At 40.5% G+C, this 16,643-nt stretch overlaps 1 protein-coding gene across 1 annotated transcript; it reads left to right on the top strand.

Moving 5' to 3' along the window:
• The first annotated feature begins 96 nt into the window (after nt 1-96).
• myef2 (myelin expression factor 2) lies at nt 97-16,593 on the top strand. Its single transcript, XM_084408731.1, has 17 exons — nt 97-257; nt 2,321-2,508; nt 6,877-6,929; nt 7,515-7,522; nt 8,909-9,002; nt 9,077-9,265; nt 11,265-11,418; nt 11,929-11,978; nt 12,067-12,127; nt 12,299-12,397; nt 13,000-13,041; nt 13,164-13,244; nt 14,266-14,355; nt 14,463-14,519; nt 15,050-15,222; nt 15,831-15,882; nt 16,240-16,593. The coding sequence occupies exons 1-17, from the start codon at nt 133-135 to the stop codon at nt 16,401-16,403; spliced, it is 1,680 nt and encodes a 559-aa protein (XP_084264857.1). The 5' UTR covers nt 97-132; the 3' UTR covers nt 16,404-16,593.
• Nucleotides 16,594-16,643: the final 50 nt, after the last annotated feature.

Below are 16,643 nucleotides of genomic sequence, written 5' to 3' on the forward strand. Positions count from 1 at the left end.
TATTTATCCCAGCATTACAGATTTTAGCGGGAAAAAACATTTCAGCCTCCAGCAAAATCTCAAACGCCATTTTCCTCTCGCGTCTTCTCGCGATAACTGTCGCGGGCGCGCGCTTGAGAGAGATCAGCAGTGATGGCGGACGCGGAGCTTGCGCTCGATCTCACTGACAACAAGCAAGAAGAATCAGGCGATTCTCCGACTGACGAAGGAGAGCCGGAGCCCCAGCAGACACAGGAGAACACGAATGGCGTTAAAACGTAATTTGGAGCTTTTTAAATCACAAATACTGCATGTGTTGCGTCTATTACGTGCGTGTTGTTTGCGCGGCCTGCGCGCGTTCACAGAGAAAAAAAGAATTGCGTTTGTTTCTGTCTTCAGTCGCGGTTCGTCACGAGTGTGTCTTTAGATAGTTTCTCCAATTATCCGTTCCTCTCAGCGCGTGTTTTTCTGTCATCAGTTTGTTTTGTGGCGCTGCTTTCATTAGTGGCGCGCGCCAATCAGAGCGGTAACCCATGGCAACCGCCCCATCATTAGCGATTGTTCGTTGTTAAAGTCACCATGAAATCAAAATTCTTAGGGTTGTTATGGAATATTGCAGCAAATCACAACCATCCAATCAATTCCTCGCGGTCAAAAACAAGCCCCGCCCACATTGTTCTTTTATGTTATTCATTGCATAACAGAACAATAACAATATACACATATAGAGTATCACGGTGTATGCAACCGATATCTATTACATTCATAATAGCATCAAAGGAAACAACAGAAAGAAAAAAAAAACTATAAAATAGAAATAATATATATATATATATACACACAGGGGATAACTTATAAAAAAGAAAAGGATTCAAAAATTCTATACACCTGTTTTACTTTTTTATTTCTTGCATCTTTTAGGGCCTCGATATAATGCTGAAGTTCAATTTTGAGTAATATAATGCTAGGTTTATTATATACGTCACGATAGGAAAGAGGACGAGCGTCTAAATGTGTCTAAAATGTTTTTGCTTGTAGTGACGTGTTTTTTTCAGGGGTTTTATCACTAAATGTTGACAGAACCATTGGTGGAAATTAAAACACATGTTTTTTTGTTTTTGTTTTATGCAATTGCATTTGTAAACAACTATTACAGGTTAAATACTGACACTTTTGGGTCAAAATTTAAAAAAAGGGTACAAATGAATTATGAAGTAGTAGTTTCTAATTTTCTAAAAACTGTTTCTCCACTAAATTTATTGCAATGATTTTTTTGTTGTTGTTGAGTGTTTGCTGATGATGCGTAGTTTTAGTAATAACAGCCTGTTCACTCAATAACTATAATGAAAAAGATAAAGATTTAAAAAATCGTTCCAAATTGCACAATAATAGCGATAACGAAACCGAGAAACAATATGACTTTCAGAGCAAATGATAAACATCGACAGCCAATCAGAATCCGTCCTCCAGCATTTAAAGCGGCAGACGACGAGACTGGATCGCTCGTATGGTAAACATATATATATATATATTAGTGCTGTCAATCGATTAAAAAAATTAACTAGATTAATCACACATTTTTTCTGTTATTAATCGCATTTAAAAACACTTACGTTTTTTATGTATTTTATCATATAATAATTTCACAGTTAATCTCCAAATTAATGTAGAGACAACTTAAAGACAGTATATTTTAAATACTTGTTTAATGGCATCTTTTTATGAATGAAGGCCAGTATCACTGATATTAATCCAGCTACTGATGTCTCCATGACATTTTTATTTATTTCTTCCCCAATTTTAAACATTAATTACAGCCATTCAACATTGTGAGGATGAGGACACTCGACAAGACGGACAGTTCGGCATAATTGTGTGTGTTAGTTTTCGTTCAAGCGCGAAAGAGAACTCGATTCTGCCGCGCATCTTTCTGTGTGTGTGTGTCGTGTGTGTGTGTGTGTGTGTGTGTGTGGCAGCGCGTTCTCTTTTGTCTTGTCGCGTTTGAATGGTTTAAAAGCATTTGTATGAATAAGAGCGTGATCATATATTGTAACACGATGCAACGATGACAGAAAAAACGAATGCTTCGTAATATTTTTAGCGCGTTAATGTAGCAATACATTTTTTACAGTTTAACACGTTAAAAAATATTTTAAAAATGTTTTTTATAATGTTGACAGTAATAAAATATTTATTTAATATATATACTTTTTTTTTTTAAATAATATATAAATAACATTATTTTATTTTTTTTCTAAATAGGCCTTTAGCCTGTGTAGCTGAACTGCTTGTACTCTCCGATGTGTGTTGAAGTGTCTTCTTCTTCTCCGTGTGTTTGCAGCGACGCCGAGGAGAAGCCGGAGCCCAAGGAGAAAAGCTCCGGAGGCCGGAAGTCTCACCGCTACCATCCGTATAAAGAGCGTCACGCTGGCGGAGACAAGAAGGCCTCGCTCAGGAACCGGGTGTTCATTAGCAATATCCCTTATGATATGAAGTGGCAGGCTATTAAAGATCTAATGCGCGAGAAAGGTAACGCACACAGGCAGCGCAGCGCCCCCGCCCCGTCCTCTCCCTCTCTCGTATCTGTCATGTAGAACGAGCGTGTTTTCTGCGTCTCCGGACGCTGTTCTGGCCGGTGTGAATGTGTTTTTGACTCTAGGCTATTCTGGTATCTGCTGTAGTCTCTCACTAGCTTGATCTCACTGATGTTTTGGAGGATTTGTACAGGTGGGTGGTCAAACCTGTGATTTATCTACATCTTTGCACTAGAGCTGCACGATTAATCGCAATGAAACCGCACGCGATTCGGCAAAGGCTGCGATTATTTTATGCGCAGTTTATCAGTGATCGGTAGTAAATACTCCTCCATATGAACACCAGCGTCTCACACACACACACACACACACCACATATCCTTCTGAACACCAGAGGACATCTCACACACACACACACACACACACACACACACACACCACATATCCCTCTGAACACCTGAGGGCATCTCACATACACACTCTCTCTCTCTCTCTCTCTCTCTCTCTCTCTCTCTCACACACACACACACACACACACACGTCACATATCCTTCTGAACACCAGAGGGTGTCACACACACACACACACACACACCACATATCCCTCTCAACATCTGAGGGCATCTCACACACTCTCTCTCTCTCACACACACACACAAACACACACACACACACACAAACCACACATCTCTCTGAACACCAGAGCGCGTCACACACACACACACACACCACATATCCCTCTGAACACCTGAGGGCGTCACACACACACACACACACACACATCACATATCCCTCTGAACACCAGAGCGCGTCTCACACACACACACACACACACACACACACACATCACATATCCCTCTGAACACCAGAGCGCGTCTCACACACACACACACACACATCACATATCCCTCTGAACACCAGAGCGCGTCTCACACACACACATGCCAAATATGCCCCGCAGAAGTACAATAACACTTTTTATATTTTTTTTATTGATTTTAAAGAGTTGCCGCTACAGTCGGGGGTACAGTGAGTAAACAAACAACAGACATGTAGAAAAAAGTTAAACAAAAATGTGAAAATGTTTACAGACTGAAACACACTTTGCAGTTTCTTATTTCTTAAACCCAATATTGTGTTTAGGTGTTGAATTTCTGATCTTAAAATTAAAAACAAAGGCTGGTTTCCTCCAAATTTACATTTATGAATATTACATTTAGCTAACAGAAGCAGCAGATTAATTATGTTCCTTGTGATAAGATTTCTCCCAAGAGGGAAAAACAAACGCATTTTTAAAGCGCATCATTCCAGGAAACCCCTATGAGCTTCACACTCTCTGTCTCTGAACAAACAGAAGACTGAAACGCTTTGATTAAACACGAGTAATAAACACACGACTGCCTTATTCTGTGTCAGAAGCTCATCATCTCACAGGAGGAGGAGCTCAGCTGTCCTCATGAAGTGAGTCTGGAGGAAAAGTGTGTTATTAATGTTGTCTTTTGTTGGACAAGAGGTTCATAAATGCGTCTCATGTCTGGAAAGATGTTTGACACGTGTTGCTTTTTCAAATGCACGTTATAAGCGACTCAAACTCAGAGCTTTCAGAGTGAGCAGCGTTTACTGAGCCGTACGTCACTGACAAGCTGCGCATTACACACAATCACAGACTTGCCGATTTCAAAATCATGATAAGCCAAATCGTTTTAAAGGAGGAGTTCACTTTAAAATGGAAGTTAGCCCATGATGTACTCTTCCTCAACCCATCCTAGTGTGTATGACATGCTTCTTTCAGACGAACACAGAGTTATATTAAGCCATGTCCTGGCTCTTCCAAGCTTTATAATGGCAGTGGATTGCAAACAACAGATTGAAGCTCATAAAAGTGCATCTATCCATCATAAACAAACTCCAAACGGGTCCGAGGGGTTAATAAAGGCCTTCTGAAGCAAAACGATGAGTTTGTGTAGGAAAAATATTCATATTTAAAACTTTATGAAGTAAAATAACTAGCTTCAAGTAGATTGCGTATGGCTGGAAGCTAGAATTTTACTTTGTAACATGTTAAATATGAATATTTTTCTTACACAAACTCATGGCTTCACTTCAGGGGCCGGTTCCTCAAAGCTAGTTTAGAGCGGTCTATAGTGTTAGACAAGTCTACAGTCCGCTCATACACTAGGCTAATGCAAGTTAGGCTGTTTCACAAAGATAAAGACTGACTTCATTTAGACAACATTAGACGCCTTACCCCCAGGCTAACTCAGGTCTAAGATACTGTTACCGTGGCAACCAGCAGTAACAATCCGTTACATTACAAACAGCCACAAGAAAAAGGGGAAATGGCTCATAATTGAAACATTTCTTCTTGTTTCTACATTCTCCGCTACATTTCCCAAGTAAAATGTCCTCATAACTGTTACACTCCTCCAACACACACATGTTCTCCGCTGGGGTAAACTGCACTGAGCGGCTGAATCCGCTTACTCGATCCGCCATGTTTTTAGTTTTGAAAAGTGTCTTATTTTACCCAGAATGCATTGCAGTGTAGTCCTACTTAAGATAGTCAGAGTCTTAAGTGCTTTGTGCAACAGTCTGATTTAGATGTCTATCTGAAGTCTGACTATCTACTATATCTAAGCCATAGTCAAAGTCTATCTGTGTGAAACCGGCCCCTGACGGCCTTTATTAACCCCCCAGAGCCGTGTGGAGCACTTTATGATGTCTAGATGCACTTTTATGATGGACAGATGCACTTTTATGATGGACAGATGCACTTTTATGATTGACAGTTGCACTTTTATGATGGACAGATGCACTTTTATGATTGACAGTTGCACTTTTATGATGGATAGAGACACTTTTATGATGGATAGATGCACTTTTATGATGGATAGATGCACTTTTATGATGGACAGATGCACTTTCATTATTGACAGCTGCACTTTTATGATGGATATCATAGAGGCACTTTTATGATTGACAGTTGCACTTTTATGATGGATAGATTCACTTTTATGATGGACAGATGCACTTTTATGATGGACAGAGATACTTTTATGATGGATAGATGCACTTTTATGATTGACAGTTGCACTTTTATGATGGATAGAGACTTTTATGATGGATAGATTCACTTTTATGATGGACAGAGATACTTTTATGATGGATAGATGCACTTTTATGATTGACAGTTGCACTTTTATGATGGACAGATGCACTTTTATGATGGATAGAGACTTTTATGATGGATAGATTCACTTTTATGATTGACAGTTGCACTTTTATGATGGACAGATGCACTTTTATGATTGACAGTTGCACTTTTATGATGGATAGAGACACTTTTATGATGGACAGATGCACTTTCATTATTGACAGCTGCACTTTTATGATGGATATCATAGAGGCACTTTTATGATTGACAGTTGCACTTTTATGATGGATAGATTCACTTTTATGATGGACAGATGCACTTTTATGATGGACAGAGATACTTTTATGATGATAGATGCACTTTTATGATTGACAGTTGCACTTTTATGATGGACAGATGCACTTTTATGATGGATAGAGACTTTTATGATGGATAGATTCACTTTTATGATGGACAGAGATACTTTTATGATGGATAGATGCACTTTTATGATTGACAGTTGCACTTTTATGATGGACAGATGCACTTTTATGATGGATAGAGACTTTTATGATGGATAGATTCACTTTTATGATGGACAGAGATACTTTTATGATGGATAGATGCACTTTTATGATTGACAGATGCACTTTTATGATGGACAGCTGCACTTATGATGGATAGATTCACTTTTATGATGGATAGATGCACTTTATGACGGATAGATGCACTTTTATGACGGATAGATGCACTTTTATGATGGACAGATGCACTTTTTATAATGTTAAAGTTAAATTTATTAATATTTTATACTTTTTTTTTATAATGCACTATATAAATGATGCACTTTTTTGAGCTTCAATCTGTTGGTTGCAATCCACTGCCATTATAAACCTTGGAAGAGCCAGGACATATTTTTGTATACAAACTCTGATTGTGTTCGTCTGACAGAAGCATGTCATACACACTAGTATGGGTTCAGGGAGAGTAAATCATGGGCTAACTCTCATCTTGAAGTGAACTCCTCCTTTAAGTGCGATTGAGTTGCGAGTGCTCGTGCTGCTCTACTCTGCACCTGTATATAGTGGAATAAATGCATCGGTTTGAGGCGGCGCTCGTGGAGCGGGCCGCAGGGTTCAGGTGTATGTGTTAGCGTTGCACTCGGGGCGATCCACTGGTGATTTAAATGCCTTGTTCTCTGTGGTATTTTCCCTTTGTATGTCTCATGTAGTTGGTGAGGTTACATACGTGGAACTCTTTAAGGATGGAGAAGGAAAGTCAAGGGTAAGTGTTGGTGAATCTGCGAGGTTAAAATCGCATTCCGGTAGAGCCGATTACACTGTTGTTCCTTTGACCTTTGGGATGGATGGTGTGTTGATGTTACAGTAAAGACTATTATGATGATTATTTTGGATGGTGCTGACCCGTTTGGCTGGGGTCCATCTGTCTCACATCTGATGATTGCTTAGGTGTTTTTTGATTTGGATTTAAGATCATGCCAACTGACCTACGAGAGTCATCTATCTGTCAGGTGTCTTTCCTCAAACCCCTTCATCCATCTGTCCGTTTGATCCGTTCTCTCTCTCTCTCTCTCTCTCTCCCGTAACAACAAGATCCAGTTTCATTTGCCCCTTTCTGAGTTTATTTGCTTTCATTTGTCCATCTCACTGTAGCCACGTCCCAATGAAATGTAAACGAGCTGATTAAAACGCTCCCGTACTTCATGAGCATGTTGTAATTGATCTTTCTGAAGCACTAATGATAAATGAGTTGAAGTTGTTTGAGTTGACGTGATTCTGATGATGTTCTTTCTTCTCCTCCTCTTCCTCCTCCTCCTCTTCTTCTTCTTCTTGGGACGTGCGTCTGCAGGGCTGTGGGTAAGAGCCGCCTCACAACATATGAATTCATTCAGCAGAAACTAAACACAGGGTTCGTACAAGTGCTTGAATTTGACTTTTTTTTAAATGTAAGTCCTGGAAAACCCTTGAGAAAATACATATTCATGAAGAGGTACTTAAAAAAGTGCTTGAATTATTGAAAATTATTCTTATGAAGCAATATTTTCATTCAAAATTAATGTTGCAGCCTGTCTGATAAAGATATAAAGACATTTCTCATGACTGTAAGTGTGATATTGCTCATATAAATATCCAAGTATATGAAACGGCTTTCATTCTTCAGCTCAATCATATATTCATGGGAGAAAAAATTAGTTTGAATAAGGAAAGCGATATCTTTGTCATAGTATTCTTTCAATGGTTAAAGTTACCGCAGTCTTTGCATACTTTGCATGTCACTGTGCTGCACTTTATTTGTAGTATATTAGTATGTTTTTATTTATCGGGTTACCTTTTTTAGAATTTGAACGATAATAAAGATATTGTTGTAAATTAGCGAGATTGTAGTGCTTAAAGTCCTTAAGTTCTGGAATTTTATTTTACAGTGTCTGTACGAACCCTGTAAGCATTTTCATTTATACAAATGTTTTATCTGAAGCGACTTGCATTTCATTGCAATTATGCGTCGTCTTTTTTTTTAATGGATTCCCTGGGAATCGAACCCATAACCTTGGGGTTCATCTACTGTTTGCACTACAGTACTTTATTTAAAGTCGCCCTGTGGTGAAAATCCAGCTTTTAATGTAGTTTATGTGTCTATGTGGTGTTTTTAATATGCTTTAAGACAAAGCATGTGTAAGTTCATAAGTCGACACCATTGCTGAGTATTTCCCCCTTAAAACTGCAGTGAACCAAAGACACACTTTGAAATCGCTGGTGTTTCTGACGTCACAAACTACCTTGTAACCAATCAGATCAACGTGTGATCGTCAACCAGTGGATCTCTGAGCTGAGTGAGTGAGTGGAGGCGGGGCTCATTTGCATATTCATAGAAAAAAAGATATTTTAAATCATGAAGACATTTTTTCAAGGAAAATTTTTTTTCATTTTGGTGATCAAAGATGAGTTTTAAGGGATGCAATTATTGACTACAGGGGGACTTTAACTAAAGTGAATACTTAAATATTTAGATTATGCTTAAATTAAGTAATATTTCAATGAATTAAATATGCAATGGAATGTTGCCTTCAATAATTTCTTCAGGTATCTGACAGCAGCATCAAGTAGGAATTATTATTTTAATTTGTTTTCCCAAACATTTATAAAATGCACTCACACACACTCTCTCTCTCTCACACACACACTCTCTCTCTCTCTCACACACACACACACACACACGTCCTTACTGCTGCTTGTCTCTTTCAGTGTGGTTGAGTTCAAAGATGAAGAGTTTGTGAAGAAAGCCATTGAAGTCATGAGCAAACACGATCTGAACGGACGGCCGCTGAACATTAAGGAGGTAAACAATCAGATCCCTTCATCCCGTGTGTGTGTGTGCAGACAGTGTGTGACGAGTGTGTGCGCCTGTTTCAGGACCCTGACGGGGATCATGCGCGGCGTGTTCTGCAGAGATCGGGCCGGATGTTCGGAGCGGGTCGAGGACAGGACGGTCCCGTCGGGATTAACGTTCCTCCTTCCATCGCCAACAACCCCAACATCCCTCCTGACATCATCAGCGCGCTGCAGGCCGGGCGCCTGGGAAACACCGTGTTCGTGGCCAACGTGAGTCCGTCACTGCGGTTCGAGTATAGAGGGTTTGCACTGACGTCACTTTATTAGCAGCATAACAGTGGAAATTTCACCCATAGCATCTGTGGTGACGTGTAGATAGTGAACAGAAGCGGGCCCAGGACTGAGCCTTGAGGCACACCGGAGGTGCTTCTGGAGTACAACACATGTTTGAGACTCCTTGTGCATGCACAAATCTCACTGGTTTATTACAATTAATTGCAATATGATTGTTTGGGAATGTAAACTGATATAGAGAGCATGCATGACGTCACTTTCCCGCTGGAACACACTCTCTCAGCCGGACTGAGTGGCAGAAGAGCTGCTGTGTGACGGCATTTAATAGGAGAAACTGTAAGTAAATTTGTAAAACAAATGCTTATCAGTTTAAACTAAAGCTTGGACTCCATATAGTGTTCCTTACAACTCACCAGAGATCCAGTGATCATGGATATTGACATGCAGCAGGAGTCGTGTTTCCTAACATTTATATGAGCCTGATTTCGACGTCGGGGAAATACATAAAGCAAATTAGCCTGTGAACGCTTTATATAAACACAAATCCATTTGCTTCTCTGTTCTGTAGCTTTCGGCAGTCTGTAAAAATATACCTCAGATTTCTTGTCAAATCTAGTTGTACAGTCAATCTCAAAGCTCTTTCCTGTTTTAGACGTGCTTTGTGTGTTTTTCGTGGCATTAATGCTGAAAACAAATGCTGCCACTCAGTGTTTCTGCCACTCAGTGTTTCTGCCACTCAGTGTTTCTGCCACTCAGTGTTTCTGCCACTCAGTGTTTCTGCCACTCAGTGTTTCTGCCACTCAGTGTTTCTGCCACTCAGTGTTTCTGCCACTCAGTGTTTCTGCCACTCAGTGTTTCTGCCACTCAGTGTCTCTGCCACTCAGTGTCTCTGCCACTCAGTGTCTCTGCCACTGCCACTCAGTGTCTCTGCCACTCAGTGTCTCTGCCACTCAGTGTCTCTGCCACTCAGTGTTCTCTGCCACTCAGTGTCTCTGCCACTCAGTGTCTCTGCCACTGCCACTCAGTGTCTCTGCCACTCAGTAACCACAGTCACTCCGGCCAACGGTGACGTCACATGCACATCCTCTATAAATTAGTATTTTTAACAATTATTAGTATTTAACTGTGAAATAAAGATACTTAAGCAGGAGGTGCTTCTGGAGTACAACACATGTTTGAGAGTCCTTGTGCATGCACAAATCTCACTGGTTTATTACAATTAATTGCAAAATGATTGTTTGGGAATGTACACTGATATAGAGAGCATGCATGACGTCACTTTCCCGCGGGAACACACTCTCTCAGCCGGACTGAGTGGCAGAAGAGCTGCTGTGTGACGGCATTTAATAGGAGAAACTGTGAAAAAACGAGTAAAACAAACGATTATCAGTTTAAACTAAAGCTTGGACTCCATATAGTGTTCCTTACAACTCAGCAGAGATCCAGTGATCATGGATATTGAGCAGGAATCGTGTTTCCTAACATTTATATGAGCCTGATTTCGACGTCGGGGAGATACATAAAGCAAATTAGCCTGTGAACGTTTAATCTAAATACAAATCCATTTGCTTCTCTGTTCTGTAGCTTTCGGCAGTCTGTAAAAATATACCTCAGAGTTCTTGTCAAATCTAGTTGTACAGTCAATCTCAAAGCTCTTTCCTGTTTTAGATGTGTTTTGTGTGTTTTTCGTGGCATTAATGCTGAAAACAAATGCTGCCACTCAAACACTCAGTGTCCCTGCCACTCAGTGTCCCTGCCACTCAGTAACCGCAGTCACTCCGGCCAACGGTGACGTCACACGCATATCCTCTGAATTAGTATTTTTAACGTTTATTAGTATTTAACTGTGAAATAAAGATACTTGAGCAGTAGGAAATTATTATTATTAACTGCGGTTATTTGACTGATTCATAGTCTGTGTGTAATCTTAAGCGCACGCTCCGCTTTAACTCCTGTGTGTGTGTGTTCTCCACAGCTGGACTTTAAGGTGGGCTGGAAGAAGCTGAAGGAGGTGTTCGGCATGGCCGGGACGGTGAGGAGGGCAGACGTGAAAGAAGATAAAGATGGGAAGAGCCGAGGGATGGGGACGGTGTCCTTCGAGCAGCCGCTGGAGGCCGTTCAAGCCATCTGTATCCACACCAAAACCTGCGGATGCAAAAGCAGATTCATTACTCTTTGTTTAGGGATGTGCAATATCTGTATCGGCCGATATACACTGCCGTTCAAAAGTTTGGGGTCGGTGAGAATTAATAACATTAAGAAAGAAAATTTGGATGTATGACTGAATATAAACACTGATGTCTACAGTAGCGATCAAAATAGACTAAATCACGTTTTGAAAGTAATTTGACGCTTCAGGTAGTGATTGTATCATTACATCCAGTAGGTGGCGACAGGCGACTGTTAAATGTCATTTGTTCAAGAGATTTGTTCAAAAACGCTGATTCATCCAGTAATGAAACAAATTAAGTCTGTCAAACCCATTCACTCACACACATAAAAAAAAAAAGTATATATAATTAATTTAAATTTATTAGGCTAAAAAATTTTAATTAGACTACAGCAATTAACATTTTGTCAGAAGCTGTAGTAAATTGTTATTTTTAGTTGTGTGTGTCTTCCTTCACTCCCGCTCACAGCCATGTTCAACGGGCAGATGCTGTTCGACAGACAGATGCATGTGAAAATGGTGAGACGTTGTGTTTGTTCTTGTACAGCTTATGTTTATGAAGCATAGTAGCACTTCATTATTCATTCATGTGCTTGTGTTACTGTAGGATGATAAATCCCTTCCTCCAGATGACTTCCGGCCAGCTGAGAAAGCGCCACAGTTACCCAGTAAGAGCTTTCTGTGCTTGTTTGAGATCAGGCTGTGTTTTACCTGTGTGTGTGTGTGTGTGTGTGTGTGTGTGTGTGTATATATCTGTCTATCTATCTATCTATATATATATATGTGTGTGTGTGTATATGATTATATGCGTTCATGCGTGTGTGTGATGTGTGTTGCAGGAGGTCTGGGCGGCATCGGTATGGGTTTGGGTCCCGGCGGGCAGCCAATAAATGCCAACCGTCTCAGTGGAGGGGGCGTGGCCTCCATGGGACCTGGAGGTTTGTGGTCATGTTTGCCTAAATATTTATGCAGATATTATACCGCCTGCTTAATTTGATTTATTTTGCTAATTCAATTTATTTGCATAATAAACATTTATTTGCAAATGAATCATTGAAATAATTGGTTTATTATTAGTGCTGGGCAATGATTAATCGCATAGTTTGTGTTTACATAATATATGTGTGTGTCTGTGTATAATTATTTTGTATATATAAATACACACTTATGCATGTATATATTTAATAAATATTTACGTGTATATATATATATATATATATATAAATAATATGTGTATGTGTGTAAACATTTCTTAAATATATACATGCATAAGTGTATATTTACATATATATATATATATATATATACACAAAAGAATTATACAGACATATATTATGTAAACAAGCTTTATGGTTTATTGTTGCCCAGCACTAGTTTCTATAAATGGACTGATTTATTAAATGTTCAGTTCATTCACTGAAATGACGAAGACCATGAAATGTGATGTTCATTGGTCACCAGTAAGAACATTGAGTCTATCAGCTGCATTATCCAGCAGATGATGGGATTGTGGGTAATGAAGGACTGATTGATCCCGCAGGAATGGACGGGCCGGGATGCAGCAACATGAACCGCATGAGTGGTGAGAGAGACGTCACGTTTATCTGAAGCAGATCGTCTCCGGGATCAGCTGTGAGGGCGCTCACGTGTGTGTGTGTGTGTGTGTGTGTGTGTGTGTGTGTGTGTGTATGTGTGTGCGCGCAGGGATGAGCGGGGGGTTCTCCGGCATGGACTGCATGGGAGGATTCGGTGCCAGAGACATGGGATCCATGGGCCGAATGGGAGGTAAAACATCATCCCACCATCCAACCGTCTGTCTTTCTGTTAGAGCTTCACGATATTGGGAAAAGTTGACATTGTGATACTTTAATATATATTGCGATTTTTAGAAATACAAGAATGTTCATTTTAGTCTCTCTTTATATCTCGCAATTCTGACTTTATATCTCGTAATTCTGACTTTATAACACATAATAACACATGTAAACTCGCAATTGTGAGATAAAAAGTCGCAATTATCTTTTAAAATGTTTTATTGTGTGGCGGACACAAGCTTCCGTAGCATAATTAAAAATAATAAAACCCATTGAATCTGTATCAGAAGGTGTCTGTCGTCTCTCTCGAGGGCGAGTGTGCTCGGTGTTCCACACGCTGGACTCCTCTCTCTCTTCCGGCACAGGAGACACAGTTGCTCTTGGCACTTAAAGATAGTCAATAGTTTGTGTTGCAACATCGAGTTCTTCTGAGCTATCCGGGACGCTGAGATGATGAAACTGATCAGGAAGATTATTAATAAAGCAATCTTTAGTGGCAGAAGTGATCGTGTTACAAATATGTTAGACCTGAGTCGGCTTTGCAGCCGTAGTTTACACGAGACTAGATAATGATCTGAGATGTCTTCGCTCTGCTGCAGAATTTCAACGGCATCAACATCTATTCTGTGTGATAATATTAGATCTAGAGTGTGAGTCGGTCCTGACACGTGTTGGCTAACTCCAGTACACTTCAGGATGTCTGTAAATGGCCTTTATCAAACGGGAATTATCACTTACGCTACACGTTACATAACACTTCAAAAGAATTATGTTAGATGCAATTAATTTGTGATTAATTAATTTGACAGTGTGTGTATATACATTTAAAACTAGTTTCTGATACCAGTCCAGATGTTAGACCATCAAGCTTCAGAGTGAAATCAGCTCTTTGTATGCGAGCAGCTCGTGGTCCGGTGAAGCACTGCATCATGGGATATGGGGTGTGGATTGTCTATATTTGCTGTCGGTCTCATGCTTGAGTTTGTGTGCAGAAATGTACCGTTCTGGAATGTCGGGGATGGACAGAGACTTCGGCAGAAGTGACCTGGGAATGAGCGTCCAGTTCGGAGACTCGTTTGGAGGTAGGTGTGTGTGTGTGTGTGTGTGTGTGTGTGTGTGTGTGTGTGTGTGTGTGTGTGTGTGCGCACTTGAGCTGATGGTGACTGACGTCTGTTCTCTTCCCCATCAGCTGGAGGATATGCAGGAATGGGGAATTCTGGGATTGGACCCATTGGCTCTGGATTAGGTCACTCCTCTCACGCTCTCACACACATTGAAATTATATTCATATAGTTATAGTTTATTGTGATTGACACACAGCAGATTTCTATCATGAAAGTATTCCACACGACTCGTCTGAGAAACAGGCCCGTCATTATTCACTGGACAGTCATTAGTGTCGGTGACATTTTACAGGAAGGGTTGATTTGTAGTGAACTGCACAAGTCAACATTTACAATGAAAAATACTTCTACTGCATTTAGTTATAAATGATTAAAATCTAATATTATTTAATGGACCTGAGCTGAGATGGACTAACAGTGAAGAGTTGCATTTTATCTAATATCTATCAAATACTGTAACAAATGTATTGCTATCAAGTAATATGAATGCGTTCACCTTACTGTAAAGTGTTACCATGACGACTGATCAAATACAGTGTCTTCTGTCATACTCATGTACGATTATTAGTTGCATTTTATTACTTGCTCTTTAGCAGAACCAATACTGTGTGAACGCGTGTCATCTGAGTGTGTGTGTGTGTGTGTGTTTCAGGTGGAGGAGGAGGAATGCTTAATATGGGAATGGACCGCATGAATTCTGGCTTTGACCGAATGGCGGGAAACATGGATATGGGGCGTGGCTTCGGCCAGTACGGTGGTCACATGGGTGGAATGAGTGACAGGGGGGCGGGGTCTAAGGCCGGATGCCAGATCTTTGTGAGAAACGTACGTATGAAGATGATTGTGTGTGTGTGTGTGTGTGTGTGTGTGTGTGTGTGTGTGTCACTGATGGGAATCATGTGTGTATGTGTCACTGACGTGTGTCTGATGGGAATCGTGTGTGTGTGTGTGTGTGTCACTGACGTGTGAGTGTGTGTGTCACTGATGGGAATCGTGAGTGTGTGTGTGTGTCACTGATGGGAATCGTGTGTGTGTGTCACTGACGTGTGTCTGATGGGAATCATGTGTGTGTGTGTGTGTGTGTGTGTGTGTGTGTGTGTGTTTGTCACTGACGTGTGTCTGATGGGAATTGTGTGTGTGTGTGTGTGTGTGTGTGTGTCACTGACGTGTGTCTGATGGGAATCGTGTGTGTGTGTGTGTGTGTCACTGACGTGTGTCTGATGGGAATCGTGTGTGTGTGTGTGTGTGTGTGTGTCACTGACGTGTGTCTGATGGGAATCGTGTGTGTGTGTCACTGACGTGTGTCTGATGGGAATCGTGTGTGTGTGTGTGTGTCACTGACGTGTGTCTGATGGGAATCGTGTGTGTGTGTGTGTGTGTGTGTGTGTGTCACTGACGTGTGTCTGATGTGAATCGTGTGTGTGTGTCCGCAGCTCTCGTACGATCTGACCTGGCAGAAGCTCAAGGAGAAGTTCAGTCACTGCGGTACGTGATGCAAATCTCCTCTTTCTGGTTTTAAATTGAATGTTAATGAGGTTTAAGAGAAAATAACACTTAAAATATTTACACATATGCATAACACGTATTTAACACAAAATATTGGGGGGTAAAAGCAGAAATTTATTTTTTGGGGGGTAAAACATTATTTTTACACAATTTTTGTATGCGCTTTCATATAATAAAATGTAAATAAATAACTCATAATTATATAATAAAATTATAATAAATCAATGTAATAAATGATGTAATTAATTTATTTGTATCGTTATTATTTAGTGTGTCTGTATATAAATGTCCTGATCCAGTTCCTCCAGCCCTGTAACGGCGCTGTGTCTCCTTCAGGTCAGGTGATGTACGCCGAGATAAAGATGGAGAGCGGTAAATCTAAAGGCTGTGGGACGGTGCGCTTCGACTGTCCCGAGAGCGCAGAGAAAGCCTGTCGAGTGATGAACGGGACCAAGATCAACGGGCGAGAGGTGGATGTTCGCCTGGACCGGAACGCTTGAGTCGCTCGCCGTCGCCGCCTCTGTTTTGTTTTAAAAACATCACGTCATATCTGAACAATCCCGCCAGCCGCGCACCCTTTACTGTGCTAGTGACCGCCTCTTCTTTTCCTCTTTCTTTTTTTTTAAAAACATTTGTAAGGCGTTTGTCTCTAAATTTTAAAATAAATAAAAAGCCGGCTGTTGTAAAGTCTCTCTGGCTGTGAGTTTGTGACGAACACGTCCAGAATCCACAAACATTCT

This window comes from Rutilus rutilus, assembly GCF_951802725.1.
Source record: "Rutilus rutilus genome assembly, chromosome: 5".
NCBI classification, from domain to species: domain Eukaryota; kingdom Metazoa; phylum Chordata; class Actinopteri; order Cypriniformes; family Leuciscidae; genus Rutilus; species Rutilus rutilus.

Excerpts from the sequence above, each read along its gene's own strand:
- myef2 (XM_084408731.1), top strand. The coding sequence starts at position 133 with ATGGCGGACGCGGAGCTTGCGCTCGATCTCACTGACAACAAGCAAGAA. Across the intron at positions 14,520-15,049 it reads ACCCATTGGCTCTGGATTAG|GTGGAGGAGGAGGAATGCTT; the intron begins GTCACTCCTCTC and ends TGTGTGTTTCAG. Across the intron at positions 15,883-16,239 it reads GGAGAAGTTCAGTCACTGCG|GTCAGGTGATGTACGCCGAG; the intron begins GTACGTGATGCA and ends TGTCTCCTTCAG.